General features: G+C 40.1%; 1 protein-coding gene across 2 annotated transcripts in view; it reads right to left on the bottom strand.

Moving 5' to 3' along the window:
• Nucleotides 1–24,537, bottom strand: part of LOC124605458 (tetraspanin-9) — a 534,333-nt gene that overhangs the window by 5,397 nt on the left and 504,399 nt on the right. For both annotated transcript variants that reach the window (XM_047137144.1, XM_047137145.1), the window contains exons 6-8: nt 17,230–17,409; nt 16,995–17,103; nt 15,623–15,747 (exon numbers count right to left, since the gene is read on the bottom strand). In XM_047137144.1, the coding sequence (XP_046993100.1) occupies nt 15,623–15,747; nt 16,995–17,103; nt 17,230–17,409 (414 nt within the window). The remainder of the gene's footprint in view (nt 1–15,622; nt 15,748–16,994; nt 17,104–17,229; nt 17,410–24,537) is intronic.

The following is a 24,537-nucleotide window of genomic DNA, read 5'->3' as shown; positions in this document are numbered from 1 at the left end:
TTTTAATGACAAAAATTTCATTGAGGAATAAATAGATCAGGATGCAGCAGTTATTACCCCTAGTTCCATAAACAGGCCTTTGCAAGAAGTTCTTGAGTTCACACTACAAATAATTTTTATATGTACACTTCTGACAGTGTCAGCATGGAGGCAGTTTGTAGTATTATGTACACTGAATAAATTTTTATCTGCCAAGATCACTAAAATCATTCATTCATATAGATTACCAGAATCAACAATTTTCTGTTGCTATCTTTGGATCTGCAAAAATTGGGACCAAAAATGGTAGGCTACAGCAACTAACATAACAGATTCAGATTCTTTATTCACCATTGACCACCTGAGGTGGAACAGGCAATTTACATGGATATCATATAACATTTTCCTTGAATAGTACCTTAAAGCTAAATGAGAATTGCAAATAGTGCCCATAGATGATAACATACACCATAACATAAGCTAAATACATTCAGTGACAACACATATGAAATCCTTAAAAATTAATGTCGATTGAATTTATATTCATAAATTCTGCTATATTGTAAAAAGGATTGATTAGTAACCAATTTAGTAGCTTGCTCCTGAAGCTACTTATGTGAGCCGACCAAGAGGAAAATGGAAGTTTATTAAATATTTTTAGACTATTGATTAGATGGGAATTTCCTGTTCTTGTCAGCCTGTGCCTAGGTATGTCTAATTTTGTTTTGCCTCTGGTATTACGGTGGTGTATGTTTTCCCTCATTTCAAAATCTGCTATATTGTTTTTTGCATACAATGCTGAGGCGTATATATAAAGATTAATAACTGTTAATATTTTCAGCTGAATGAACAGTGGCCGGCAGTGCTCTGATCTACCAGAATTGCTCATTGCCCTTATCACTTTCTTCTGAATTTTTAGAACTTCAGTGAAGTCAAGAGAGTGTCCCCATATCAGCAGTCCATACTCTATATGTGACTGAAAGAGTCCAAAATAAATAACTCTTAAATATTCTTTTGTCACCAGGCTCCTCAGTTTCCACATTAAATACGTAACTCGAGACAATTTTGCGCAGGTATGGTTGATGTGTGTTTCCCACATTAACTTAGAGTCTATGTGAATTCCTAGAATTTTAACTGCTTTCACCTCTACCTCTTTTGACAATCCTAGTATAATCTGTTGGTTTTCATCAGGATTGCAAAGCAGCGTATTTGATGAGAACCAATTTAGTGCCACTTCCAGACCATCTTGCATCATATCTTGCAGAACTGATATGTTCTCGTGCTGAGCAAGCAAAGTTGTGTCATCAGCATAACAAATAACAGTATGGGGGATACAATGGGGTAAATCATTGACTGCAATTATAAAAAAGAAGGGCCCAAGGACAGAACCTTGTGGGACTCCGGTCTTAACTTCTAGCAATTGTGAGTCTCTATTTCTGACAGAGGCAAACTGCTTCCTATTGATTAGGTATGATTCAATTACTGCCAATGCAGAGTCTTGTACGCCATAGAATTTGAGTTTAGCTAGTAAGATATCATGAGAAATGCAGTCAAATGCCTTACTTAAATCACATAAAAGAAGTGAGGCTTTATTTTTATTCTCGAAGGCTGTTATTACTTCATTCACAATTGAAAGAACAGCAGTGGTGGTGTTTCTTCCCTTGCGGAAGCCAAAATGACTATTAGAGAGTAAGTTATGTGACTCAAAGTAGTAGTTTAGTTGGTTATAAATAAGAGATTCAAATATTTTCCAGCAAATGGGAAGTATTGAAACTGGTCGGTAATTTTTGAGATCATGTTTGTCCCCTTTTTATACACTGGGATAACTTTCGATATTTTTAGAGTTGTAGGATAGACTCCAAACACTAGACACCTATTAAACAGAAAGGCCAATGGTTCACTAATTATATGCACTGTTTTTTTAATTATGTAATTGGACAACCAAGAGTAGTCCATGCTCTTGGAGTTTGAGAAGTTTGCCACTACCTTTGTAATCTCAGTGGGTGCGACTGTCCTCCATTTAAAGATATTGTTTGCAGGTTGTTGTTGCTTAGGTAGATCACTTGCATTAGTGGTGGTTGTTTCAATTTTGTTCCTAATATCACTTACAGAGTCCATGAAAAAACGATTAACTTTATTCGGGGAAAGAGCTATGCCATGTTCATCATTCCTGCAATGCTCTTCTGCAACAACAATCCATGCAGCTTTGCACTTATTAGGAGCCCCTTCAATGTATCTTTCGTATACTGTTCTTTTTGCAATTCTAAGCTTAGTTCTGTAGGTTCTCTTACATTCAAGATATGCTTTGTACAATTCATCTTTCTGCTCCATTCCATCTTTAAGAGAATTTTTATACATGTGGTACAACGATAACATATTTTCCCTTATATTGGTAAGTTCATCTGTGTACCACTTAATGGTTCTCTTTATAGGCTGGATTTTATGATTGATTTTTATAAGAGGAGAACAAGAATACCACAAATCTAAATAAATTTTAATGAAGTTCTCAAAAGCAGTTTCAGTTTTATTTATTCCCACTTGATAGTTATACGTACAGTCCCACTTAATATCTCTGAGTTTCTGAATGAACTGGTTTACTACTTCTTCCTTCTGCCCTTCAGCACACACAATTATATATAGAACATTTGCAAGACATGGAACAACAACATACATATATTTATATCATTACATAACCGTCACCTTCAGTACAGCAAGTGGTGCTGTACAAAGAAAGAAAGTCCATGTTGGTATCATGAGGTGTGTTAGATGTTGGCATGTCAGTTTTAAAACAACAGCTAGGTACACAAATTTTGTCATGCTGAATACACATGCTCACATTCACCACCAATTTACAATTGACAGATGCCAGTGTGAACATTCTTAGTGATACATAAGTACATGAGATGGTGCAGCGGTAGTACAAGGTGGTAGTATCATCTCACATTAGAATAAAGCATGTATCTACTATTCCACATATAAAAATTATTATCGTAACACACAATCCTAATCAGTATCTTTCAGTTTATAAAAACTGTCTGTAGAATCATGTGCAACATTCATAAATCATAATTTATGCATATAATGTAACTGGATAGGTAAAAAAATCTACTCACCAAGTGGCAGCAGGAGAACACACACACACACACACACACACACACACACACACACACACACACAAAAATGGTTTTACATATGCAAGCTTTCAGAGTAAGTGGCTCCTTCTTCCAGCAGAAGGGGCAAAAGGCTGCAATTTATACATTAGCCATTTTATATAATTTTAGAAAACTTTTTAAAAAACTTTTATAAAAATTCTGACCAGTCCTTCACCAAATTTTTCTTTATACAAAATCACAGTCAATATGACAATCTATAACCACTTAAAGGCTCTCTATGTACAGCTGATGGTATCATATGTAGGCTGATTTTAATACATGCAGGAATAGCTCAGTATCTACAGACACAGATATCATATTTAATGAAGGTGAATGCATAGCATATGTACCAACAATGCAGCTATTTTATGTTTGTTCTTTTATCATCAATTATGAAGTTAACATGAGCTTACTCATGACAACACTTTGGACATGGTCTAGGTGAAATATTGTCACCTATTGCCTATGTAAACTCTGATTGCCTGATATCTAGGTGAACACATTTCCAATGTTTGACATAACCAATGTGCAATTGTTACATCACTTGGGACTGAAGTCACTCTTAAACTAAGCCCATGATTTAGTATTACCGACTCATTCTTACATATACCTGTGCTAGAACAAATGTGTTCACGTGGTATTCACCGTAGATGACTAATGCCAAAAAAGCCATCATATAACAGAATATAGCCAGTGACCAAATCATTGTAATTTTAAAAACATTTTTACATCAGTGAAAGAGATTTAACCTAAATATTGAGTGACGAGTTTGTACTTAGATGTTGGGTAATCCTGAGTTCACTAGACATTGAACAAAGTGTTGCTGAAAGTAAGTTCTTTTATGCATTACACCTTATGAAAAGGGAAAAATACATAGTTCACTGGTTCAGTTAGGAGCAATTGTAATCCCATGCGATAAATTAATTGTGCACCGATACATCAATTGTGGAAGAGATTTCACCTAAACATCTGGTGACTAAATTGCAGATAATCAAATGACATATTGTTGTATACAAGCTAGTTCAAACAGCATATTTGCCAACAAAAATGCAAAATATTAGTTATAACTCCATTGGTAAATAGATGCAGAGTGTATTTTCCAGATGAAAAATGTAATAATGTATTAATTCCATATTTGAAATGTGTGGTAACAGCTGTAATTAAATTAGCTTACATATGGCATTATGAAACATACACAAGATTTTTTTAAAGGTTTCAGGCTCATATCATGTAATTTGTTATTAATAACTGTAAAAAAAAATCAAAAACTGTGTGATAATGCAATTCTGTATTCAAATTTGTCTTAAGGAATTGTTGTAAAAGTGTTTTTAAAATTATGATGATTTGGATACTGGCCATATTCTGTTACATGATGGCATTTTTGACATTAGGCATCTAAGGTGAATACCATGTCAACACACTTGTTCTAGCAGGCATTTGTAAGAGTGAGCTAGTATGCTAAATCATGCACTCAATTTAAGAGCAATTGTAGCCCCACATAGTGTAACAACTGTACTTTGGTTATATTAAACACTGGAGAAGTGTTCACCTAGACATCAGGTGATCAGATTGTACGTAGGCAATAGGTAATGATATTTCACCTGGACTTTGATTGACGTGTTGTCATGGGTAAGCTAATGTGAATATCATAACTGATGGCAAAAGCACAAAAATTAAATAGCTCCATTGTTGGTATATATGCTCTGAATGTATTCTTGATTACGTATCACATCTCTGCCTGTAGATACTGAGCTATTCCTGGATGCATTAAAATCAACCCACATATGATACCATCAGCTGTACATAGAGAGCTTTTAAGTGATTATAGATTGTCATGTTGATTGTGATTTTTATAAAGGAAAATGTGGTGGAGAATTATTTAGAATGCTTATGAAAGCTTTTAAGAAAATTTCTAAAATGGTATAAAGGGGTTTATGTATAAATTAAGTTGTATGAATCTTCCACATGATTTTACAGACAGGTTTTTTTTAGCTGCAAAATACTGATTTGGCTTGTATATTATGATAATAATTTAGACATACATAATTATATTTAATAGTATATCCAAACATTAATCTAATATGAGATGATAATATCACTTCATAATACCACTGCACCATCTGATGTACTTTTGTATTGCTAAGAATGTCTCCACTGGGATCTGTCAATTGTGAAGTGATGATAAATGTGAGCACTTGCAATCAGTATTATAACACGTGTGTATTTAGCTGATATTTTACAACTGACATGCTGACTTCTAGTAGGGCTCATGATAACCTACATGGACAGGCACTGTATAGTACCACTTACTGTACTGGAGGAGAAGATTGTGTATTGATGTAAACATAAGTGTGTTGTTGTACCATGTATTGCAAACCTTGAATATAATTACGCATACTGTGATGTTAGTTACTGTATCCTAGCATGTTTTGCACATCAAAAGATAGCAATAAAGAATTGCTGAAACTGGTCATCTATACGAATTAATGATTTTTAGCAATACTGACAGTTGAAAATTTATTCCGTGTTCATAATCCTTATGTTTTTCAATCCAGGACACTTTGGCTTGTCTTGAACAGTTACCCTACAAAATATGTCCCATGCGACATTATGCAACAAAAGTAAGTGTGGTATGCTTCACCCAGTTGAATTTATTATCAAGCTGTAATATAAAGAATTTAATACTGTCAACATGTTCTGGCTGCTTGTTATATTTTAGGCATATACTGGTGGCAAATTTTGAAGTTTAGTGGTAAAGAATTGACTAGGAACCACTTATTAATGTCCACGAGAACTTCATTAACTAATCTTACCCCAATCAAGACTATAGGCCCACTCGATTTGCTACTTATTACAGTGTTTGTATCATCTTTAACAAAAAAAAAAAAAAAAAAAAAAATTGGCATCAGAAAATTGTAAAGAACTTGGGCGCAACTTTCCATGCACTGGATTTACTCCACTTGCTTCTATAACGCCCAGAATTTTTTAAAACGTATTTTCACAGGATATGAAATTTAACTTGTTCAGTCACCCATTCTGTCAAACTATCAATATTGGTCTGCAATCCAATACAGCATGAATAATGGGAATAACAGATGATTATAATTTACTAAAAATGTTTGTTTGGATGATGTCTCACACAGTTGGCAGCCCTGCAACCAAGAGACTAGCACAAGTTTTGGTGTTCTCATAAAGATAAGTCATTTTAGATTATAACAACATTTAGTTCCTGACCTCATCGGCAGTGACCATGCTCCCTTCCACCTCACTATCTCTGGTGGTTGCCATCCCTGCCCTGCTCCTCACCCCGACATCCCTCCTAAACTTGTCCACGATTACTCCCGCGCCAACTGGGATGCCTACCGGGACTCCATACACACCCAGGTCAAACGCCACAACATTGCCCTCCAATCTCCTGATGACATCTCCTGCACCGCTGCCTTCCTGCACCAAACCTTGTCTGATGCCGTATCCCTATCAAAGCCATCCACCCTCACCACCCAGCCCTGCCTCCACAGGCCATCCTTCACCTTTGTGAATCCCGCTGCCTCTACCTCTCTTTTCTCTGTACTCGTGACCGCGACACACTCCACCGCTACCGGCAATTACAATGACACATCCGCAACATGCTTACTGCAAAGAAATGCCATGCTTGGTGACAGACATGTACAAAACTCAATCAACTCTTTCAAGTATTGGTCTGCTTTCCACTGCCTTACTGGGACCTGCCCTCCCTCATAATACCCTCTCCTCCCTGATAGCTGTCCCTTTCCTGACCAATCTCAGTAAGGCCAACCACTTTGCCTCCCACCTATCCGATGCCTTTTCCATTCCAGATGATCCCCAATTTGATTATTCCCTCTTCCCTGACATCATTGACCATACGGATACCTCAGTTCCTCCCCTTGCTCCTAGTTTCCAGTACTCGGGCCACATACCACCAATTGAACTTAATACTCCAATCATTACACAGGACATCAGCCACACACACTGCACTAAACGCAACACCGCTCCCGGCCATGACAATGTTACCTACCGCCATCTCAAACACTGCCCTCCCTCCTTCCTTGCAGCCTTGCCACCCTCTACAATGTAATCCTTCTATCTTGACCTGTGGAAAACCTGCTGTATCCTGATGTTCTCCAAATCCAACAATTCTCCATTTGATGCCTCTTCCTATCGCCCTAAATGTCTCAACTCTGTGTTCAGCAAGCTCTTGGAATCCATCCTTACCCAATGCATCAATCACCATCTCCACCGACACCATCTCCTCCCCAACAAACAATGTGGCTTTTGACCTTCCTTCTCTGCTGATGACTAACTCCTATGCCTCACCCATATCCTCTTCCTCCAGCTTAACTCCTGTCACTCCACCATTTTCGTCTCCCTTGACCTTGAAAAAGCCTACAACGTCTGGCATCCCAGTCTCCTATTTAAACTCCAGACCTACACCATTCCTATCAACTATGTCCGTCTGATTGTCTCCTTCCTCTCCTGCCGCCCCTCCTATGTTACCATCCATAATGCAGATTTCCACACCTTCTACCACTCCGCGAGTGTGCCCCAGGGCTCTGTCCTCTTCCCTCTCCTCTATCTCCTGTAGAAGGCAGATATGCCCCAACCCCCACCCCTCCAGTACACCACCTGCAGTATGGCGATGACACTGTCTTCCTTGCCCTCACTTCTATCCTACAATGGTCCCAGCACCTTCTCCAGTATCACCTTGACCTTTTTGCTGCATGGTGTAACTTGTGGCTCCTTAAAATCAGTCCTTCCAAGACCCACGCAATCATCATAGGTCATACCACTCACTCCTTCTGGCTCCTTGACTTTTCCCTTACCATCTGCACCCATCCTGTCTGTCTCTCCCCCACCCTCACCTACCTTGGCCTCACCACTGACTGTCACCTCACCTGCTCTATCCAATCCAAAGCCTGCACCCACCTCCAACTCCTTAAAAACTCTTCTATGGCCGGACATGGGGCTGAACCCCTCTACCATGCTCCACACCTACAAATCCTTGATCCATCCCATCCTCTGTTATGCCAGTCCCACCTGGATATCCCCCCCCCCCCCCCCCCCCGCAAATTGTGTAAGTTCCTCCAGATCCTCGAGTGCGAGTGCCATTCATTCACTCCACCTAACCTTCTGAATACACCTCCCATCCCCCACGTGGATCCCCTACGACCCAATTCCTTTCCACCATCTGCTCCTTTTACTCGAACATATCTGCATCCTCTACACCTCCCGCCGACTTGATCCCCCTCATCCCCTGGTTGCTCCTCTCCTCTCCAGCACATGCCCTCTGCCGCACCTTCACCATTGAACCCCCCCCCCCCCCCCTACCCGCCACCTCTACACCCTTCATCTCCTTTCCCAAGGTGGTTTCCATCAACTCCCCCTCCTGGATGATGCCCTCTCTTCCTCTATTTATCCCTCCTATCAACTGATCCTCACCTCACCCTCCCTTCCTCTGCCCTTTTCCTAGGCTCCCTCTCCCCCTCCTTCCATCTTGTTTTTTCCCTGCCTACCCTCTCTCTGACTCCCTTCTCTCCCCCAAGTCCTTTTGTTCTCCCCTCCACTGCCTTTCCCACTCTTTGTGTCCACTCAGCCCCCCCCCCTTTTTCTATGTCCCCTCCCTCCATTAACTCCCCCCTTTTTTTCCTTTTCCTCTCCTCCTCCCTTTTCCCCCTCATAGATCCAGGTTCCTTCCCCCCATCTGCCGCCATTTCAGAGTGCTCAGTATTGCGCATCCCCTGTCAGTGTTGCGGACAGCCACCATACTGTCGCTAGTTATGTTTTTTATCTTGTGAGAACAGAAACCAGACTGTCACCATGTTTTTTAATTGTGCCTGTCTATTTACTATGTGTTTTAATCAGCATCACCAACTGTTTGTTTTTATATTTTTTTTCCTATCTTTTTCTCCGTGTTTCAGTTTCGATTCCCCCCCCCCCTCTGCCCTCTCGGGGGTTGGGGCGGAATCGGAATCCAATTTAAAAAAAAAAAAACATTTAGTTAAGTACTGATTACATGGTAAATAGGTGTTTTAGTGTGCTTTTTAAGTGTACCATTAAAGGTTTAATTTTTCTTTGGTAATATAGCAGAAAACGCGAAGAGATCATATAGTCAGGTTGTAGTCATATTTTATGTTTACGTTTTGTTGCAGCAAATCTATAGAATTTTGTTTAATTGTTCTTTACTCTCTCCAGCAATTCAACTGTAGTGTACCTCTACATTATTTAACTCAAATTTCCGGAAAGTAGTGTTAAGTTTAATTTGTTCTTTCAGAAACTTTGCACTGTTGTTTTTGTTTACATACAGTCGCATATAGGCCAAACTTGTGGAATCATATTTTCGTGTTTATCTGTAATTTTACTGACTTATTCTTAAAAAACTATTATGTTTATCATGAGTTAAAAGTACTTGACTTGCATAGAATTGTTACGTCGCAGCTTGTGACAGGTGATCTAGTTTTTTCCATGTGGGTGACTGTAGTAGTGTGGGAGTAAGGGAAGTGAATGAGACTCGTCAGTGGTTTTGTAGGATGTGTAGTAGAGATGGAAAGATACTAGAACAGGAGGGGAAAATTTCTGCCCTTCAGGCTGAGTTAGACAAGGCTAGGAGAGATCTTGACAGGTTCAGGAGGGAGAAGGGTAAAAAGAGGTGGGAAGTGGCAACAGGCAACAGGAGAACCAGGCCTAGAACTCACTCCGACACTTTTTTGGTGAATGTGGAAAATAGATTTAACCTGTTGCTTCAGTTAGAAGCTGGTGAGCCTCAAACAGTTGCAGGTGTAGACGGGCACAACAAACTTTCAGCAGCAAATTAAAAAGTAAGAATGTAGGGAAATCTGTAAAGAGAAAGAAAGTGTTGTTGTTAGGTAGTTCCCATGGAAAAGTTGTTGGCCAACTTTTGCAGATTGAACTAGGATCAAAATACCAGGTCACCAATTTCTTAAACCTAGTGCTGGTCTGGAGCAGGTGACAGAATTTAGGGTCACTTTGCAGAGATTTCACTAAGGAAGACACCATGGTTTAGTGGGTGGGACAGGTAATAGTATTAACAGAGATCCTGGGTACAGTACAGAGTGTGACCTGGCAAAGAGTGCATCAGCACTGAAGCAGACCAGTGTTGTGTTTGTATCTGTTCTTGCACGCCATGACTGACCTCACTTGAACTCTTCTGTCAGGAGAGTTAATTTGGAGTTAGAATGGCTGCTTATCTCGTGTACAAGGTCACACATTGGTGGGGTTCCTGTTGATTCTCTCAATAGGTGAGATTATACTAGGCATGGCCTTCACCTCAACAGGAAAGGGAAGGGTAAACTGGGTGGGGAAAATAGCACGAAAGTTAAAGGGAGAAGGCACTGTCATGAGTGATAAAAGTACCAGTGGTAATAAGATTCAGAGAAGACCTTTTTTTAGGGTAGGGAGGACAGAATGAACCAAGTTTTAAGAAAGGTTAGGATTGAGACAAACCTTTAGTTTGAGAAAGAAACCAAAAAACATAATTCTAGCTTATTAAATGAACATAAACAGCTGTTGGTTAAGAGTTTTCAATGATCAGCAGAAATTTCAACTCTACCAAATTTTAACTCGGCCAATGTGAAATGTCAGCTGTCTTTATTGCATCAGAATATTCGAGGACTAGAAATAAAATTAATGAATTAATTATCTGCATAGATGAATATGAGTCCTCAAACCCAGTTGACATAATCTGCCTCTCTGAACATTATGTGACGACTGGTATAGAACTTTTAAGTGTTACAGAATTTAGGTTAGCATCTCACTTTTGTAAAGCATAAATGGAGGAAGGAGCAGTTGCCACATTCATCAGGAACTGTCATAAATTTAAGAACATAGACATTCATAAATTTTACCTAGAACAGCATATGGAAGCATATGCAACAGAAGTAGAATTTCATAAAAAATCCTTCATGATATTAAGTGTATATCGAGTACCTGCACATAACTTTAATCTGTTGGTAAACCACCTTGAAGCTGTACTGCCCCATTTAACAACCAAAAACAAAGAAATAGTGATTGCTGGTGACTTCAATATAGATTTCTGCTGTAACTGCGACCGGGATGGTCGCGGGGTAGCAATGACAGAAAGTGCGTCAGGACCCACGAAGAGGCCCGGGAACAACAACACAACAGGAGAGGATGGATACGACCAACGAAGGACACAATGAGTACAACAAGATCGAACAATGGAGTCACAAGGAAACAAACGTCCACTCGTACACAGAACAAGGAAGTAAGCTGTCTGGCGCAATGCGAGGTGTAAACCAACGTACGCGAAATTAGACTGGCTGGCTGAGTGAGAGGCAGGCACTTAAGTACGCTATCGGGGGCACCGCTATTCTGCTGGGACCACGTGTTCCACTGTGGCGCCCTCACACTAAAATCAGGCCAGGAGCCGTGCGCCACCACAGCTTACAGCACGATGGTGCAGAGACCTCTATGGGTGTTCAACGTCCATATCGTCTGGCGCGGATTCAAATTCCGCGGCGCGCTGTACCAGAATTTCCTTAAAGACTCTCCCAATACTAACTTATTTGAGTTAGTAACACTATCATTGAACTTAATTCCCACTGTAAAGTTCCCAACTAGGGTAGACAATTGCTCACAAACAGCCGTTGGTAATACTTTTATAGAAAAGTTCTATGAACAAAATTATATTACAAAACCAATAGTCAATGGCGTCTCAGACCACAACATGCAGTTCCTTCTGATAAATGTTATTACTGAACAGGATATAAGATCTGTTAAATCTGAACACAAGAGGGTAATCAATAAGGCAAAACTTGATTATTTTAGGAAACTCCTTGGAGACATTCACTGGAGTGATGTTTACAGTACTCATAGCATGATTGAAAAATATAAAACTTTTGATAATAAAGTGCTTACCTTATTTTCCCCAAAACTAAGCAAGGTTACAGCAAAGTCTATAAAGAACCCATGGATTACTCAAGGAATAGAGGTATCTTGTAAAACAAAAAGAAAACTGTATCTGTCAATCCAAAACAGTTCTGATGTTGATGCTATAGCACATTGCAAGAAATACTGCTAAACATTAAAGACTGTAATATGGACATCAAAGCAAATATATTACAAGGAAAAGATAGTCATATTAGATAACAATGACAGTATAGGATATTGTGAAGGAGGAGACCGGTAGAACCAGACTTAAAGAGGAGCAAATAGTATTAAGAGTACATGATACATTGGTGACAAATGTGTATAGTGTTGCAGAACTGTTTAACAAACATTTTATAACTGTTACTGAAAAGATGGGGTTGTCAGGTTCTGTATATGCTACTACGGAATACCTCAGACCAGACATTTCAAGTAACTTCCATAATATGAATTTGACCCTCTCTACCCCAGCAGAAGTAATGTCCATCATAAAATCTTTAAAATCAGAAACACCTAGTGGGTATGATGAAATATCAATGAAGTTAATTAAAGAATGTGATTCTGAGTTAAGTAAGATATTGAGTTATCTGAGTAACCAGTCATTTATCAGTGGAATATTTCTTGGTTGGTTGAAATATGCTGAAGTTAAACCACTATTTAAGAAGGGAGATAAAGGAACAGTGTGAAATTTCTCTCCAATTTCACTTTTGCCAGCATTATCAAAAACTTTAGGAAAGGCAATATTCAATCAGCTTTATCAACATCTTATCACAAATAAGGCCACAGTTCGAATTTCTAAAGGGTTCTGATATTGAGATGGCTACCTACAGTTAAAGCGAAAATGTGCTCACTTCATTAGACAAAAAATTGCAGGCAACTGGTATATTTTGTGGCCTGTCAAAGGCATTTGACTGTGTAAATCACACTGCCCATTTAAAAAATATTAGTATATTATGGTGTAACAGAAAATGCTGCAAAATGGTTCAAATCTTATATCTCTGGCAGGAAACAAAGGGTGTTATTAGGAAAGAGACATGTATTAAGCTATCAGACATCATCCAATTGGTAACTAATTACATGTGGAGTCCCACAAGGTTTTATCTTAGAGCCCTTACTTTTTCTTCTGTGTATCAACGACCTTTCACCAGTAACATTACCATATGCCAAGTTCGTTTTGTTTGTCGATAATACAAACATTGCAATAAATAGCAAATCAAGTGCAGTCTTAGAAAGACCAGCTAATAAAATATTTGTGGACATTAATCACTGATTCCTAGCCAATTCTTTGTCACTAAACATTGGGGGGAATAAACACCCACTACATGCAGTTAAGAACTTGTAAGGGGTGTCCCATGAGTATATGCCTAACATATGATGACAAACAGATAGAAGAAGTGGACAGTATTAAATTCTTGGGATTACAGCTTGATGATAAATCCAACTGGGAGGAGCACACCACAGAACTGCTGAAGCATCTAAACAAATCTCGATTTGCAATGTGAATTCTGTCAGACATAGGGGATATAAAAATGAAAAAGCTGGCATAATATGCTTACTTTCACTCGATAATGTCATATGGATTATTTTTTTTGGGTTATTCATCAAACCAAGCCAAAGTTTTCTGCATACAAGAAAGGGCAATAAGAGTTTTATGTGGTGTAAACTCAAGAACATCTTGCAGAGGCCTGTTTCTGGGACTAGGGATACTAACTTCTGCTTCCCAACATATTTATTCCTTAATGAAATTTGTCATTAAAAATATATCACTTTTTCAAACCAACAGCTCAGTTCATAGAATCAATACAAGAAATAAGAATAATCTTCACAAGGCTTTAAAGTCACTAACTCTTGTACAAAAAGGTGTGCATTATTCAGGAACACACGTTTTCAATAACTTTTCAGCAGCCATAAAAAGCTTAACAATCAATGAAATTCAGTTTAAGAGAAGCCTAAAGGATTTATTGGTGGCCAACTCCTCCTACTCCAATAAGTATTGTAGTAGTTCTATAATATGTTTATTACCTTGTAACAATCAATGAAATTCAGTTTAAGAGAAGCCTAAAGGATTTATTGGTGGCCAACTCCTCCTACTCCAATAAGTATTGTAGTAGTTCTACAATATGTTTATTACCTTGTAAACAAAAAAAATTAATTTTAAATTCAGTGCATTAATGTGATCTTAGTAAATGAGTGTTGTAAAATGATCCTTTCATATAGTGTTCATTATATATTTTGAAAAAAATCACGATCATTCCATGTGGGACCTGTGGAAGATAAATTAGCTTATTTGCTTTAGTTGTAAATATTTGTCACGTGTTATTGTTTTCTAACATGATTTACATCCTGGAGGCCCTCCTCACTATGGATTAATTGGAATGAAAGTAAATCTAATCTAATCTAATCTAACCACTCTTTTGATCATGACAGTGACCCACGCTCCCTGTTAGAGAGATTTGGCCAATCTAGGTACATGACTACTATGTATCATGATGTCTATTTTGCTGGTTTCTTCATGTGCAAACTTCCAAGAACTTTACATCACCAATAAGTTTCCAGACATCTTATCATAACTGCAGCACAAAGCCTCACTTAGCTAGTAACCTAACTGTACCCACCCACAAAACCAAAATATACTCAATCTCCTTCGCCATGCTGCTGTGTGCCTCTGGAACAAACTATGCTGCCCAGTATGCTGAATTCAGTAGCCTGTTCCATTTATGAAAATGCTGAAAGCATTCTTTTTGTCATCATATAATATTTCCTTTGAAATGAACATAATGGACATTTCTCTCTGTCAAGCAGTGAAGTAAATGGTCACTTTTACTTCTAGTTACACTTATTTCTCCTTCATTTTGTGAATCAGCAAATTGATTATTTTTCTTTCCTTCTCACTTCCACTTTCTTCCACATTTTTCTCTCTCTCCTACTACCACTGCTACTCTCCCATTCACTGCTGCATGGGCACACAGTTTACATCCACCTAACTAAATTATTTTAGTTTTTTCTGCAAAGTAATCACTATTTTTACATGTATGTAATGGCTATTTTAAACTATTCAATTTCACATTAGATGCAACACCCTTCATAACGTATACTCCATAAAGATATTACAGAAAATATAAAGAATGCCTTTTCAGGTGTAAGGGAGGACCTTATGGATTTAATATGGCCAGAATACACAAAAAAATTAATAAATAAAAGAGAGGGAATGTGGAAAATCAGCAAAGAGGAGGGGGTTCATGGTCAAAAAAAGTAGAAGTAGTCATCGGGGAGTGTCTACAGTGGTAATGTAGGTATGAACATATTAAGAGGGGAAGAAATGTGGGTTAGCAGCTCAGCAGCTATGGTGGAAGGGGGTCAGCAGATCTGACAATTCTTAAAATTTCCACTCTTTTACGTTTCCTAATTGAACAGTCTGTCAATTTAGACAAATAGTTTGCATTCATCAGCTAACAACAGAACTGTAATTATTAATTCTGTTTTTTTCCACCACTTTTACAATGCCACAGAACATTTTAAATGTTATTTGTGAAATTCTACTCCAGAATGCCAACATTTCGGTAATTTACCTGGAAGAATGCAACCACAAGTCCAATAACTCCAACAAGATGTAGTCTTTCTACAAACCACATTTGCACTTGCTCTGCACATCCTTTGTCATACCAGACATCTGCTGTTCCATTCCGTCCACAGTCTGAAAATGAAAAACAATTGTCCATGAAAAATTAGCAACAATCCAATGTAGTAAAATCCTTTTCCTGGCAAGATTTATGCAGTATTCTGATAACTACACTGCTAAACTACAGCCTTTTTTCTTTAAAAACAGTAACCATAAATTAATTCCTGAAGATTACTTAGGGTCATTACAATATCTGGAAGGCCAGTTCAAAATCATTTTTGAAAAAGTGACAGTTTTATGAAAAGGATAGTTGCTAGTCACCATATAGTGGAATAGGCCTACAGGCAAAGATGGAAATCAATTTCTCCATGGAGATTATGTTAAGAATTTCATTTTATTTTTTTTTTTTTGTTTTTGCATCAACAAACAATGGAATGACCTGTATCTTACAAAAGTTATGAGTCAACCGAGATGTATTCTTCATTCTTCATTGAAAGACTATTTTTTTTAACTCACATATTTTTTTCTTGGACTGTACAAATAATATTCCAACCTCAGTCTTTCCTTCTCACCCCCTATGGTAAGGCTCCCTGATCTGCAGTTCTGGGTGACTTTCTCAAAATCTACCCATTTTTCTAGACCTCTCCAGTCCTTTTCCTTCACCTTTCTTCCTTCCCCTTCAACCCTTGTGCCTGAAGAAGGAGCCACTGGCTCCTAAAGCTACCAATCACAACAGTCTTATGTGTGTGTTCTGTCACCATTTGCTGAGTAGATTTTTTTATCTATCCAATTAAATAATTTTATCTATAATTGATTGTTTTCATCGTTAAATACATAAGATAAGATAGAGTGCAGTTGTAAGAAGTGTTGTAACCTCATTTCTGGGGTAACAAGGCATATGACATATAAGCAAGAAATGCTAGAAGACTCTCATATGTGGATGTACCATTTGCTCACCTTACATGGCCCCCACTTTGTACAACACCATGAATGCATCTTCAGTAGAGATTCAAATTTTGTAATGTGGGAAGTCCTCTGTCTAATTTATTTAAGCAATGAGCTATTCATGGTACATATTCAGTAACTTATGATTTTGTTGTAACCTAGGTGTAAAAAAAATGCTGTTTCTTGCCACCACATGTATAAAAAGAAGCAAAAAATAAGTACTTAGTCAAAGAAACAGCACTGTATTCTCCAGAACCTTACTGATGTGGTGTTTCAAAGATGTTGCTTTTATGGTAAAAGTTTCACAGTAAACAAACTGTTTGAAGTAATTCCTAAGTATGAAGAGAAAAGTAATGAGGTTTTGTGGAAAGACTCACCAGTGATATTCACTTGGGGCAGGCAGCAAGAGTCAGGAACAAATTTCTCACCCCTCCATGCACCAATGTCAAACCAGTCTTCATAACCTGTCACACCACAGCAATGGAACTGTCAACAAAAAGCATTAAACCATAATCACTCACAAAAGTGAGACTTAGAATAGTTTCTTAAAAAGGAAAGAAAATGGTTCATGTAAATATATCCTTGGGCACTATTTAAGCATTACCACTGTACCTCATTGTGAATGTGGTCCCATATCTTCTCCAGGCTGTTGGGTGGTGTGCTGTTGTAATGGTCACGGATTCCAATAAGTAATTCCTGCCTCAGACTGTGGCTGAGATGTTCCCGGAACACAAAAGCAAGTGTCGCAAACACAAACTCCACCACAAACATGAAGATCACCAGGCTGAAGTACTGCAAAGAAATGAAATCACATTGCAGTATGCAAATGTTGTTCAACATAAGGACACAGCGTATTTCAACAATAATAATCATATGCAATAAATGTAAATGAGCCGATGGTGGATTCTACTACCTCCTCAGAAATTTCCATACCATTATTGGGCTAATGACTCTGTGGGCTTCATAATATCAAATGTTAACAACATATTCATGTCCACCATGTAAAAGCAATAGCAAATATCTTTAGATGAATCAAAAATAACTGATTAACAATATGTGTACCACCAGAAAAATATGTTCCTCTTTAAAAGACTGACAGGACTGCAGCAGCTGGTTCCCCACTATTCTAATTCCACCTTCCTCGCCAAGAATTTTATAGCATGCAGCCATATTCATGCTCTTTTAACACAGAAACCATTTTATGCAGCCGCTCTTTGTAGTTAAGCTTTCAAACTCAGTACCTTCCTTCCACTGCCCTTATCTATATATCTTTCTCTCCCATTATCTCCTTTTCCTCTCACTGATTTACAGTATATCCTATTGCTACTCTCTTCCCTCCCACTTACACTGTCTCCTTCCTATTTCTTTCTCACTGTCACTGTCTCCACCACACTTCAGAAGGTCTAAAATTCTAGGAGGCATCCAACTTATTTTCTCTCCTATAGCCACCCTGTTTAAAATTTCAGTCCAAAATGCGCCTTCATCTAAACCTATGTGTTACAGTTCACTGATTTGGGATGGACCAGGCTTTCCAAACCTATGTATGGTCTCAACATATTCATTTTCACTGTATCTTCTGTCTCCATCCATCTCTCTTTCTCTTTTGCTGCATCTGTCTCTCACGTATCATCAATATCTCCTCTCTCCTTAGCTCTCACTGCCATCGCCCTCATTCATCTCTATCTGTTTCGTTGACACTTTCTCTCTCCCACCCTCACTGTCTCCTCTGTCTCTCCCTCTTGCACTGTCTCCTCTCTCTTCCATTGCCACTGTCTCTCAGCTACTCTTTTTCAGCGCAAAAAAGTGTGAATGTTTTTGCATGACAAAATTTTTGTTGAGGAAGATGGAATGAGGATTGAGGTAGATGGTTCTCCACTATTCTGCCACAGTCTTTTAAATAGGAGCATATTCCCTTCTCCTCCAAAAGGTGCATTCTTCCACTGTTGTCATTGTTTTCCCTGTTACAACAACGTGTGCAGCCTGTATAAAACGAGTCCAACAGGTCAGTAAAATTTTGGCAGTTTATTTACATACTTTGACACATGCAAACAACAAGAAGTATACATAATACAACGACAGAAAAAATTGTAACATAAAAAATTAATCAAGGTAGAAGAGTGAGATTTGTGTAATATTAAAGTGATTAACATTGAATTATCACAGTTTAATTTAAGCTTATGATAAGCTATTGCAAATGTGAAATGTTGGTACATTAATAACCCGTGTAGCTGCCAGAATTTTGAATGCAGGCCTGCCAATGTGCATAGATTTTGTTGTACAGGTGCCAAGGATGGAGTTCCAGTCAGTTGTACTTGGTCGGTCAATAAAGGGACGATTAATGCTGTTTGTGGATGATGCTGGATGGTGATGTCCCCAATGTGCTCGACTGGCGACACATCTGGTATTCAAGCAGGCCAAGGCAACATACCGACGCTACAGGGCGTCAGGTTCTGAGCTGTCTTGAAGTAATCTATTTGTTACAGTTCTTTGTGTCACTGTGGTGCCAATTGTTGCTCAGATTGCTGCTGCAGATGCAGTACGACCCACCAGGGTCGTACGCCAAACACTATGGTCTTCCATAACGTGACCGTTTGGAACCCGAACTTCTTGCGACCGTGCATTACCATGACCACCCCTGCCAGCAGTTATGTACAGTGGCTAGATACCTGCCAAGTCTTTCTGCAGTATCGCAGAATGAACATCCAGCTTCTCTTAGTCGTGTTACACGATCTTCTCCAAACTCAGCGAGATTGTTGCTAATGGTGTCTTTGCCGCCTTAATGGCATTCTTGACTAAGATCAGCTCACCATGTCCAATCTCAAAGGTAACGAACACTCACGACCGTTACAGCGTGTATTTCAAACGAACATGACTTCTATCCTCATAGTGGCGCTACTAGCGCCACTATTACACGACTGGCAAGAAATTTGGATAGACATCATCTTTCAGATGCAGAAACTCGTCTACCAACTTTCGTTTACGTCGCACAGCTCCTTCTTAGTGTTGTGATCTTTTTCCGTCAGTGTATAAGGTTAACACAAAACCGTTTGTTTTACATTTTTCTGGATACTTTGTTCATCAGTGGCAACTAATCAAAAACGCCCGGCTTATGATTTGTATCTTGAAAGAGTAATAATGGTATTCGCAGTGTTACTGAATTTGTGGTCTCCAGTTTGACGTAACTTTTGGCAGTCATTTTAAATTTTTTCAGGCGTTTAAGTCGCTTTCTAGCCCATTTTTCACTGCAGTACTATATCGGGCAAATTTGCATAGGCGTGAAGTGTCCATTATACAGAGATAGCGCATTATAAAGTTTTATTGGTGAGAAATTGCTGACTAAAAACATAGTTTGCTGACCTCAGAACCCTTGTGATGACCCTAGAATCCTTGCCATGTGTTCACCGTGTCAGTTAAAATTACATTTACGTCTAAGACCCTGTATTACGTTTCACATGTTACTTGCATAAGCTTCATAACTTTGAGTTTTGGATCTCGGTAAAGAATGATAATATCAAAACGAGTTCATCAGCTCAAGAAAGTGTAAAAATTTCAACGATATGCCACGAATAGAAGTTATAGAAGCGGCCATCCCCACAACTGGTATATTTCATAACCAAAAACCATGGTTTATCGAGGTTTGCTCAGAAACCGCCCATGAACAAATGACATTTTTGCGAGTCGCCTAAGGCCCATCCCGTAACACACCCAATGCAAAAGAACCAGTCAATTTTCTCAATTTTTCTTGGAGGAAGTGTGTAAATTTTAAATTTCTATCGTATAGTGTAGGTTAGCCACAGTATGTCCGTACTTCCGATATACATACAATGGTCGAGAGGCCAAGGGCTATGCAAAAACTTGACTCCCTATCCAATAGAAACCGAGACATGAGCTCCTGAAAAGTCGCATATTCGAGTTCAGGTTTTAGAAACATACTGTATTTTTACGTGCATTGCCGATTCGCCCTGGTTTCTTACCAATACGGCCATATTCTCTTCTTTACAAGAAGCCAGTATCTACGCCAGGGACCCTGGTCTCTAGTTCTTCAAACCACAAAGACGCAGTGAGATAATTCCAGAATGAGATTTTCACCCTGCAGCGGAGTGTGCGTTGATATGAAACTTCCTGACAGATTAAAACTGTGTGCCCGACCGAGACTCGAACTCAAGACCTTTGCCTTTCGCGGGCAAGTGCTCTACCACCTGAGCTACCGAAGCACGACTCACGTCCGGTCCTCACAACTTTACTTCTGCCATTATCTCGTCTCCTACCTTCCTAACTTTACAGAAGCTCTCCTGCGAACCTTGCAGAACTAGCACTCCTGAAAGAAAGGATACTGCGGAGACATGGCTTAGCCACAGCCTGGGGGATGTTTCCAGAATGAGATTTTCATTCTGCAGCGGAGTGTGCGCTGATATGAAACTTCCTGCCAGATTAAAACGGTGTGCTCTACCAAGAGCACTTGCCTACGAAAGGCAAAGGTCCCGAGTTTGAGTCTCGGTCGGGCACACAGTTTTAATCTGCCAGGAAGTTTCATGTTAGCGCACACTCCGCTGCAGAGTGAAAATCTCATTCTGGAAACATCCCCCAGGCTGTGGCTAAGCCATGTCTCCGCAGTATCCTTTCTTTCAGGAGTGCTAGTTCTGCAAGGTTCGCAGGAGAGCTTCTGTAAAGTTTGGAAGGTAGGGGACGAGATACTTTTACGTAGTGAGATGTTTATTAGATGTGAATCGTTAAGTACACTGTCGTCTCTCAATGTCACAGCTCTAAGGTGGGAACATACTGCAGAGATTGGAGTAGGTACACCGTTATGGAACTTCAGTGAACCTTCTCTGGGCAACAGTGCATCAAAGCACTCGAGAAAATGAATACCAATATCTGGATAAAAGCTTGCTTAACCCCGATTTCGATGTATCTGATTACATCCCAAACTTTAAGTGAGGGTATGTTACACTTGGATAATGAGTGGAAATAAACATGATGATACAAATGCCGCCAATACTATAATTTGGAAAATTCAGTCAGAACTACAATTAGCCTTTGGGGGTGGCGGGGGGGCATCCATGACAAAACTCTTCCATCTGGTGCTCAAGATGTATGAGACAGGTGAAATACCATCTGACTTCCAAAGAAAGCAGGTGTTGACAGATATGAATATTACCTAACTATCAATTTAATTAGTCATGGTTGCAAAATGCCAACACCCATTATTTACAGACGAATGGAAAAACTGGTAGATGCCCAGCTCGAGGAAGATCAGTTTGTATTCCGGAGAAATGCAGGAATATGCGAGGCAATACTAACCCTACGACTTCTCTTACAACACAGGTTAAAGAAAAGCAAATTACGTTTATAACATTTTTGACAATGTCGACTAGAGTACTCTCTTTGAAATTCTGAAGATAGCAGGGTAGAATTCAGAGAGTGGGTCACGTCGTCCATAAACAGCCCTTTTCAGTCTATCCCAGGCATGTTCGACAGGGTTCGTATGTCTGGAGAACATGCTGGCCACTCTAGTCGGGTGATGTCGTTATCCTGAAGGAAGTCATTCACAAGATGTGCGCGATGGGGGCTCGAATTGTCGTCCATGAAGACGAATGCCTCGCCAATATGCTGCCGATATGGTTGCACTACCGGTCGGAGGATGGTATTTACGTATCGTGCAGCCGTTATGGCGCCTTCCATGACCGTTAGCGGCCTGCGTCGGCCCCACATAATGCCACCCCAAAACAGCACGGAACCTCCACCTTGCTGCACTCGCTGGACAGTGTGTCTAAGGCGTTCAGCCTGACCGGGTTGCCTCGAAACACGTCTCCGACGATTGTCTGGTTGAAGGCATATGCGACACTCATCAGTGAAGAGAACGTGATGCCAATCCTGAGCGATCCATTCGGCATGTTGTTGGGCCCATGTGCTTCATGGTGTCGTGGTTGCAAAGATGGACCGCGCCATGGACGTCGGGATTGAAGTTGCCCATCATGCAGACTACTGCACACAGTTTGAATCGTAACACGACGTCCTGTGGCTGCACGAAAAGCATTATTCAGCATGGTGGCTTTGTTGTCAGGGTTCCTCCGAGCCATAAACAGTAGCTAGCGGTCATCCACTTCAGTAGTAGTAGCCCTTGGGCGGTCTGAGCGAGGCGTGTCATCGACAGCTCGTGTCTCTCTGTATCTCCTCCACGTCCGAACATCACTTTGGTTCACTCCGAGACGCTTGGACACTTCCCTTGTTGAGGGTCCTTCCTGGCACAAAGTAACAATGCGGACGCGATCGAACCGCGATATTGACAGTCTAGGCGTGGTTGAACTACAGACAACACGAGCCGTGTACCTCCTTCCTGGTGGAGTGACTGGAACTGATCGGCTGTCGGACCCCCACCGTCTAATAGGCACTGTTCATACATGGTTGTTTACATCTTTGGGCAGGTTTAGTGACATCTCTGAACAGTCAAAGGGACTGTGTCTGTGATACAATACCCACAGTCAAAATGGTTCAAATGGCTCTGAGCACTATGGGACTTAACATCTGTGGTCATCAGCCCCCTAGAACTTAGAACTACTTAAACCTAACTAACCTAAGGACATCACACACATCCATGCCCGAGGCAGGATTCGAACCTGCGACCGTAGCAGTCGCACGTTTCCGGACTGAGCGCCTAGAACCGCTAGACCACCGCGGCCGGCTACCCACAGTCAACGTCTGTCTTCAGGAGTTCTGGGAACAGAGGTGATGCAAAACATTTTTTGATGTGTGTAAATTCACAGTGAAACCTGACTAGAAGAAGGGATCGGTTGGTAGGACATATTCTGGGACATCAAGGGATCACCAATTTAGTACTGGAGGGAACTATGTAATGGGTAAAAATCGTAGAGGGAGACGAAGAGATGAATACAACAAGCAGATACACAAAAATGTAGGTGGAAATTGTTGTTCAGAGACGGCTTGCACAGGAAAGGAAAGCTTGGAGAGCTGCATCAGACCACAACAACAACAGTTTAACATTGTCGCGTTCGTTGGGGATGAATCCAAAGATCTGTCACGAAAAACTCAAATACCCTCACACACAGGGTCTGTACCCAGCAAGAGCGGGTATGAGGAATCGATAGAAAAAAAGACTGGGCTCTCTGTTTCACCGCTTTTCTATGAAGGTTCGCATCTGTCTTGAATTTATGTCAGCGTAAAAATGCAGTGTGGCGAAGGAGCAGGCGAGATTTCCCGCGAGCAGTAAGAAAACCAACCGAACATAAAATGTGCAGCGTTTGCTGTTGCCAGTGAAATTCTCATTGCAGTCTTCCACGTTATGCCAGCATTGCCTAAAATGTGGATTAACAGGATAATAGACTGACACTTCTAGGCAAAGCAGAAGCAGAGTTACGCGTTCTGGCCCCTCGGTGGGCCAACCGGGCCCGACCGATCGCCGTGTGATCCTCTGCCAGTGGAGTCATGAGATGCTGTATATAGGGCTATGTGATCAGCCATACCGCAGTTCCGGTCGTCGTCGGGTTTCTAGACCTTGGAACCGCTACTTATCGCTCGAGTAGCTCCTCAGTTGGCCATACGAGGCCGAGTGCACCCTCAGCCAATTCTATAGCGGTCCCAGAATTCTGCAATAAATCAAAATCTGAACTTAAGACTCTAGCAGCGGTGGGACAAGCGGCGGTTTTCGAGTTATTCAAGAACAACATTAAAATGTGACCTTTAAATGCCCTCCCCCCCATCACTTCCTGCCTTTCGGTAAGGATTTTTAGTATTTTTCTCGTGGCACTCTATCCTGCCCAGCACAAATTTTGCTACTACACAGATTTTTTCCCCACTGGTTTGATGCGGCCCGCCCCACGAATTCCTTTCCTGTGCCAACCTCTTCATCTCAGAGTAGCACTTGCAACCTACGTCCTCAATTATTTGCTGGATGTATTCCAA

The sequence above is a fragment of the Schistocerca americana genome, chromosome 3 (genome assembly GCF_021461395.2).
Source record: "Schistocerca americana isolate TAMUIC-IGC-003095 chromosome 3, iqSchAmer2.1, whole genome shotgun sequence".
Classification (NCBI taxonomy): Eukaryota; Metazoa; Arthropoda; class Insecta; order Orthoptera; family Acrididae; genus Schistocerca; species Schistocerca americana.
This window is presented reverse-complemented; position numbering and strand designations above follow the sequence as displayed.